At 47.3% G+C, this 8,612-nt stretch overlaps 1 protein-coding gene across 1 annotated transcript in view; it reads right to left on the reverse strand.

Moving 5' to 3' along the window:
* Positions 1-8,612, reverse strand: part of astn1 (astrotactin 1) — a 69,941-nt gene that overhangs the window by 3,915 nt on the left and 57,414 nt on the right. Inside the window, exons 17-18 of the mRNA XM_056597530.1 lie at positions 6,787-6,975; positions 55-362 (exon numbers count right to left, since the gene is read on the reverse strand). Coding sequence (XP_056453505.1) covers positions 55-362; positions 6,787-6,975 — 497 coding nt within the window. The remainder of the gene's footprint in view (positions 1-54; positions 363-6,786; positions 6,976-8,612) is intronic.

An 8,612-nucleotide genomic window follows, 5' to 3' on the forward strand; every position in this document is an offset into this window, starting at 1 on the left:
TGCTCATCATGGCTTCCTGTAGGGCCTGGGGGTGGGACTACAGCATGCTCTCACCTGATAGGTCTCGTTGTTGGACACCAGCTCCACGATGGGCGTTGCCCGGGTGATCTGGAGGAGGACGGGCTCGGACTGCTGCCGGCCCCCCGCTGAGGAGGAGGAGGAGGAGGAGGAGGAGGGGGAGGAGGGGGACATGTGACAGAGGTGGCAGGAGGGGGGACACTGGCCCTGGCTGGAGCAGTCCATGCGGACCCCGCCCACAACGCGCTGGGACCCCGAGTCCAGCAGGCTGGCCATGTAGGCCGGGTAGGTCAGGGTCCGCGGCTCCTTGTCCCGCTCCTCCGACTCCTCCGAGGGGGAGTTACCTGGAGGGGGGAGGGGGGGATGAGGAGGAGGAGAGAAGGAGAGGGAGGAGAGAAATGGAGAGGGAGATGCTATTATTAGAAGCAGACAAACATCGAAGATCACTTTTCTCCCCCCCCCCCCTTTTACCTGGAGGAGGGGGGGGGGAGAGAGGAGAGGGAGGAGAGGAAGAGAGGGAGGAGAGAAGGAGAGGGAGATACTATTATTAGAAGCAGACAAACATTAAAGATCACTTTCTTACTCTGTTCTCTTTTTAATGAGCGTACTCCTCTCTCTCCTCTCTCTCTTGCCTCTCTCTCCTCTCCCTCCTCCCCTATACATATATACATCCGACAGGTACCATATATATGTTTGATGGGGGGGAGACACCAGCCTGGGGGAGACACCAGCCTGGGCCACTGGGGGAGACACCAGCCTGAGGGGAGACACCAGCCTGGGCCACTGGGGGGAGCTGTGGTTCCATCAGAGCGTCAGATGACCTCCACTCTCCAATGACCTCCGCTTATATACGGACCCAACACATACCAGATCACCCTGCTCCTGCTGCTCCTCATTCCTCCTGCTTCCTACCTCCTCCACCTGCTTCCTACCTCCTCCTCCCCCTGCTGCTCCCTACCTCCTCCTCCTGCTCCCTACCTCCTCCTACCTCCTCATCCTGCTCCCTACCCCGTCACTCCTTCTTTCTACTCCTGGAGAAGGAGGTGAGGGAAGAGGAGGTGAATCATATGACACATTGATGAAGATAGATTTGAGTGAGAGAGGTCAGGTGGAGATAACATCACCCACCCACAGCCCCCCCCCCCCCACACTGCCCCCCCCCCCCACACACACAGCAATATTCACCAATCTTTCTTCTGTAGAAAAAGATGCCAGCACATGTAACCATGGCAACAGGTAGATCTACCGCAGTGTAGTACAGAATACCTGGTTATAGAAACGGTCAGAACGCAGCCTGGTTATATAACTAGAGACAGTAGAGTCCACCTAGAGACAGTAAAGTCTAACTAGAGACAGTAGAGTGACAAGAGACAGTAGAGTCTAACTAGAGACAGTATAGTCTAACTACAGACAGTAGAGTCTAACTAGAGACAGTATAGTCTAATAGATGCAGTAGAGTTGTAATTCACTACCTCTCTCCTCTGATCAGTAGAGTCTAATAGAGACAGTAGTCTGTAGTTCACTCCCTCTCTCCTCTGAGCAGTAGAGTCTAATAGAGACAGTAGAGTCTGTAGTTCACTCCCTGGTGCCTCTGAGCAGTAGAGTCATTAACTTGATGTACCCGGCGCCGCTGGGGGCGACAGGTATTAGCTATTTCCAACCAGCCAGAGTCTGCAGGCTGGCAGCTCTCGGGTGTGTTAGAGATGGATTCAGCCCTGGGATCTCCAGGTTAGAGGTGTAAATCACATCTAAACAGCCTCCATGACCTCCTCCTCACTGTGCACTCAACCAGGCACTCATATGGTCTACATGTAGGACCCATATGTAGGAAGGATCCCTAGGACCTAGGATGGGTTCATATGGTCTATATGTAGGAAGGATCCCTAGGACCTAGGATGGGCTGTGCGCTCCTTTACTGATCTTAAAGGGTATTATTAAATCATATTCAGTACATACAGGATAATACAGTATGAACTGAAGCAAACTAAATCACCTGTTTGTGTGTTCAGATATGATTATGAAATGTCTGCACGATCCAGACGACGTCAGAGGCTACAGGCTCCTGGTAAAGTTCTTCATAACATCTACATACTGCTGGTAAAGTATTACATAACATCTATAGAATCCTGGTTAAGTACTTCATAACCTCTCCGTGCTCGAGTACTAAGTACTGCATTTAGAATAAATACTTGGTTTAGGTTGCAGAATTAATGCAATGGACGTCCATGTAACTGTGGGAGAAGATCATGGAAAATGCAGTTTGAATTACAGGAGACTGTCAGCCTTATTCAGGGAATGAAGCAGAAAGACAATGAAATCCAAAGGAGAGAGTGAGGGAGAGAGAGGGAGAGTGAGGGAGAGAGAGAGTGAGGGAGAGAGAGGGAGAGAGAGGGAGAGAGAGGGAGAGAGAGGGAGAGGGAGAGAGAGTGAGCGTGTCATTAGGGGGAATGACCTCTTGGTGAGGTCACCCGTGACGTTATGAAGCCATAACTGTTAGCCAGGACAATATGCAGCCAATCAAGGCCCTTAACGAGCAACTCCTCTAACGAGCCGTCTCGTTAACTAAACACTTTATGACCTCCCCCATCCCCCCCCCCCCCCTTTGGTAATGGTGGTGGTTCCATGTGACATCAGTGTGTGTGTGTGTGTGTGTGTGTGTGTGTGTGTGTGTGTGTGTGTGTGTGTGTGCGGCCGTGAAGGCTAGAATGATGTGGAATAGCCTAGCATTATGTAGGCTAGCAGGATGCAGGTTAGCCTGTGGTACGCTAGCATGATGTAAGCAAGCCTGCTGTGCGCTACAGGCTGCGTTAGCTGGGTGCTAGCATGCTGTGCGCTACAGGCTGCGTTAGCTGTGTGCTAGCATGCTGTGCGCTACAGACTGCTATAGGTCTTGGAGATAAATCAATGATAGGAGACGAGAGGAAACACACATGAAACACACACACACACACACACAGGTTTAATATTCATGGTCTCAGTCTGAATAGTGCCCGCTGCCTCACCATCTATTTACTCTCCTTAATGAAGGATAATGAATAATAATAATAATAATATAATTATCTTATCACCCTGACCTTGGCATGCAGCCTGCGTACATAAGTATGATAAAGAACACATTATTGTAAGCAATATTACATTATGATACAGATTATTACAATACATTAGGCTACAAATTTGAAATTTGAAAAAATGAATGGATCTGAAGACAGTCCCCTAGAGACACCCCCCTAAAGACATGGTATAGTCCACTAGAGACACCCCTCTAAAGACATGGTATAGTCCACTAGAGACACCCCTCTAAAGACATGGTATAGTCCACTAGAGACACCCCTCTAAAGACATGGTTCAGTCCACTAAAGACACCCCTCTGAAGACATGGTACAGTCTACTAGAGGCACCCCTCTGGAGACATGGTAGGGTCCACTAGAGACAGCCCTCTAAAGACATGGTACAGTCCACTAGAGACACCCCTCTAAAGACACGGTACGGTCCACTAGAGACACCCCTTTAAAGACATGCGCCTCCATCACATCCTCCACCTCCATCACATCCTCCACCTCCATCACATCCTCCACCTCCATCACATCCTCCACCTCCATCACATCCTCCACCTCCATCACATCCTCCTTCACATCATCAACCACATCCTCCGCCTCCATCACATCCTCCACCTCCATCACATCCTTCATCACATCCTCCACCACATCCTCCGCCTCCACCACATCCTCCGCCTCCATCACATCCTCCACCTCCATCACATCCTTCATCACATCCTCCACCACATCCTCCGCCTCCACCACATCCTCCGCCTCCATCACATCCTCCACCTCCATCACATCCTTCATCACATCCTCCACCACATCCTCCGCCTCCACCACATCCTCCGCCTCCATCACATCCTCCACCTCCATCACATCCTCCACCTCCATCACATCCTCCACCTCCACCACATCCTCCGCCTCCATCACACCCTCCACCTCCACCACATCCTCCGCCTCCATCACATCCTCCACCTCCATCACATCCTCCGCCTCCACCACATCCTCCGCCTCCATCACATCCTCCACCTCCACCACATCCTCCGCCTCCATCACATCCTCTACCTCCACCACATCCTCCACCTCCATCACATCCTCTACCTCCACCACATCCTCCGCCACCATCACATCCTCCACCTCCACCACATCCTCCATCACATCCTCCACCTCCACCACATCCTCCGCCTCCATCCCATCATCCACAACATCCTCAATAACAGCGCGCTACATGCTGCCATCCCGTGATGAATACATGACCAGCGGCTCATTCCATCAGCTTCCTGCCCAGACAGGATGTTTACAATTCATTGCCACGACGACCGAGTCGACCTCGGGAAGCAGAGCAACGCGATTACATCTCTCCGAAGAGGAGGAGAGTCAAGGAGACGAAATAGATCCCTGAAGAGATGAGGTGAAGAGTAGGGGAGAGAGAGGAGAGAGAGGAGAGAGAGGAGAGAGGGTGGAGAGATGTGGGAGAGAGAGAGGGAGGAGAGAGGGGAGAGAGAGTGGAGAGAGGGGGAGGAGAGAGAGTCAGGGAGGAGGATAGAGGAGAGAGAGAGAGAGGAGAGAGGGTGGAGAGATGTGGAAGAGAGAGAGGGGAGAGAGACTGGAGAGAGGGGGAGGAGAGAGAGTCAGGGAGGATAGAGGAGAGAGAAAGGCGAGAGAGGAGAGAGGGTGGAGAGATGTGGAAGAGAGAGAGGGAGGAGAGAGGGGAGAGAGAGTGGAGAGAGGGGGAGGAGAGAGTCAGGGAGGATAGAGGAGAGAGAAAGGAGAGAGAGGAGAGAGAGGGAAAAGAGATGTGGAAGAGAGAGAGAGAGGAAAGAGAGGAGAAAGAGAGGAAAGAGAGAGGGGAGGAGAGAGAGGAAGGAGGAGAGGAGAGAGAGAGAGAGAGAGAGAGAGAGAGAGAGAGAGAGAGAGAGAGAGAGAGAGAGAGAGAGAGAGAGAGAGAGAGAGAGAGAGAGAGGGATTAGGGAGAGGGGGCAGAGAGGGAGGAAAAGAGGAAGGAGAGAGAGAGAGAGGGAGAGAGAGAGAGAGCGATAGGGAGGGAGGGAGGGAGGGAGGGAGGGAGGGAGGGAGAAGAGAGGGACAGGAGAGAGTGGGAGAGAAAATGGGGGAGATGGAGAGAGAGATAGAAGGAGGAGGAGAGAGGAGAGAGAGAGAGAGAGAAGAGAGACTAGAGAGTAGAACAGACAGTAGAGAGGACAGAGGGGGGGGGGTCATCCCTCCATTCATGTTGCCATGACTATTAACCCCTTTGTGATACCATGACGATAAGCTGAATCAGACAGACCATAATATCTCATAGTTCCTCATCAGATCACATATAACCCACATTGTGTGTGTGTGTGTTATTTTGTCTGTACTCTGTACTGTTTCCTTGTTAATGTTAAGAGTCCAAATTGATTAAAATAACCTGATTTCATATTTTTGGATGAATTTCTTCCGTTGCTAGGGCTGCAGTGTTTCCATGGCAACAGCAGCAGGGCCTTGGAAGGGGAGGCATACCAACTGGGCACCATTCATTTCTTATGTGGATATTAATATGATTACTATCAGATATTTACAGAGTACTCGTGGATACCTGTTGTACTATTATTATTATTATTATATTATTATTATTATTATTATTATAATTATTATAGTATTATTATCCGGTGTTCACAGAGTATCTGTGGATACCGATTGTATTCTATATTATTATATCATTATGAATATTATCAGGTGTTCACAGAGTACAATTGGATAGCTTATTCTATATTATTATTAATATGTAGAACTAGTGGATAGCTGTTGTTTTCTATATTATTATTAATATGTAGTACAAGTCGTTACCTGTTGTATTCTATATTACTATGTAGTGCAAGTCGTTACCTGTTGTATTCTATATTATTATTAATATGGAGTGCAAGTCGTTACCTGTTATATTATATATTATTCTTAATATGTAGTGCAAGTCGTTACCTGTTGTATTCTATATCATTATTAATATGTAGAACTAGTCGATACCTGTTGTATTTTATATTATTATTAATATGTAGAACTAGTGGATAGCTGATGTTATCGTGGGGTTAGGGTTAGCTAACCCGAGCTTAGCCCCTGATTCACAAATGTTTAAATTAGTCTACAACACTTTTGGTAAGCAGGTCCAAGGTCTGGTTCCATCCGACCAAAGGGGGCGCTATAGCTCAGCGTCAGCCCCTCCAGGTCTGAACGAGGGGTACAGCCTTATTCACAGGCTGGCCTTCTGTCTGTTGGACCTTCAACATTCTTAAGGGTAGCTCTTAAGCCCCAGTTCTTAAGGACTCTCTATAGGACGTTGAGGGTCAATGAGACCAACAATAGATAGATAAGATAGATAACAACTTAATGGGGGGTCAAGGGTCAGGTTCAAAAACAGGGTCAAGTTAAAAAAATGCAAAGCTATCTAGAACCCCCCAGACTCCTACCCTGAGGTCCTGGTCCAGAACCCCCCAGAGTCCTACCCTGAGGTCCTGGTCGAGAACCCCCCAGACTCCTACCCTGAGGTCCTGGTCCAGAACCCCCCAGACTCCTACCCTGAGGTCCTGGTCCAGAACCCCCCAGACTCCTACCCTGAGGTCCTGTTCTAGAAGCCCCCCAGAGTCCTACCCTGTGGTCCTGGTCCAGAAGGTCCTGGTCCAGAACCCCCCAGAGTCCTACCCTGAGGTCCAGGTCTAGAAGGTCCTGGTCTAGAAGTCCTCCAGAGTCCTACCCTTGCTGATGTCCTGGTACTCCAGCCACAGCTGCCTCTGGACCTGCTTGTTGGGGTACCAGATGGTGCAGGTCTCCTGGAAGCCGTAGACCGCCTCCTGGACATAGTGGTTCCCAAACTCCGCCAGGATGGAGACGAAGTCGCTCCTCTGGGTCGCCCCATCGAGGGAGTGGAGGGCCGAGCTGAAGGCTGAGGAGGAGGAGGAGGAGGAGGAGGAGGAGGAGGAGAGACGAGAAGAGGAGAGAGGAGGAGGAGGAGGAGGAGGAGGAGGAGGAGGAGGAGAGAGGGGAGAGGAGGAGGAGGAGGAGGAGGAGGAGGAGGAGGAGGAGGAGAAGAGGAGAAGTAGGAGGAGAGAGGAGAGAGGAGAAGAGGAGAGAGGGGGAGTAGGAGGAGGAGGAGAGAGGAGAGGCAGAAGAGGCAGATTTTCAAAACGGCTATTAACGGCTAGCTGGTGGTATAATAGGTGACATTTAACCATGTCCCCTTAAAGAGCTTAACTATATCCCCTTGCACACCTTAACCATGTTCCCTTAAACACCTTTACCATGTGCCCTTAACACCTTTACCATTGCCTAAATACCATACCCATGTATGTATCGTATATAAGTTTAAAGTATACACAGTAAATGAGGTTGTTATATATAATAATAATATTGACAAATCATGAATAATAAGTGCATAGTATATATAGTAGAGCTGTCAAGCGATTAAAATATTTAATCGTGATTAATCGCATTAATGTCATAGTTAACTCACGATTAATCGCGTTTAATCGCATTATTTTTCTATGCTAAATATCCCTTGATTTTTTTGTCCCATAATTCTTCTCATTTAATTATCTTATCAACATGGTGAAGTGCATCGGCTTGCCTTGTGCAAATGATTTTTTATTGATAACAACATTGGCATATACTGATCAAAACCGGACGATACAAAAAAAGAGCCTATAGTGCAATTAAACGACTGCTTTGAACAAATGTCATTTGAACATAGCAGTCAGGCTACTGCTTCTATAATATATATATATATTTTTTTAAATAAAACAATTGCGTTAATCGCGCGATAATTTTTTTAACGCCGTTAAAATTGGTTTGCGTTAACGCCGTTAATAACGCGTTTAACTGACAGCTCTAATATATAGTAAATATAGTTATATATATAATAATATCAAATCTAATAAGACACATCCTATCTTATAAGTATATTGTTATAGATAAGAACTAGAATGTGTTTCGTCCTAACGAACCGCGAGAGTGTGGTTGTTAAAATGCTAACATAGGGGATAAAGTTAGCGGCAGCACCGCTGCCTCAACGTCGTAAAAAGTAGTTAAATTCGGCGGGAAAAAACGCCCAATCTGGCAACACTGCCTGCACGTCCTTCACGCTCTCACCTCAGCATAAATCAATGAGAGCGACTGAAAACTTGGAACTTAAACTGTGATTCTGAAGAAAGTATAAAGGTAATCGAAATTCGTTTTTCAGAATTTGTGTTGTGTGTTGATTTGTTAAATGGTTTGAACGAAGGTTAACATTGAAAATTGACCAAGTTAAGATGTCTGTAGTAGTTTAAGTGTCAGAGTAGGCGGACGGCTCTGCCGTGAAATAAGTAGATAGTATATAAGATTATATAGATCATGTATAATAAGTATATAGTATAATGATAGAGATACAATATATATGTATAAGGTATACAGTATGTATAATGATAGGCTTATAGATATGTTATATATAGTAGGTATATAGTATATATAATGATGTAGATATGTTATGTATAATATGTTTATATAATGATATAGACACGTTATGTATAATAGGTATATAGTATG

This window comes from Gadus chalcogrammus, chromosome 8 (genome assembly GCF_026213295.1).
Source record: "Gadus chalcogrammus isolate NIFS_2021 chromosome 8, NIFS_Gcha_1.0, whole genome shotgun sequence".
Taxonomy (NCBI): Eukaryota; Metazoa; Chordata; class Actinopteri; order Gadiformes; family Gadidae; genus Gadus; species Gadus chalcogrammus.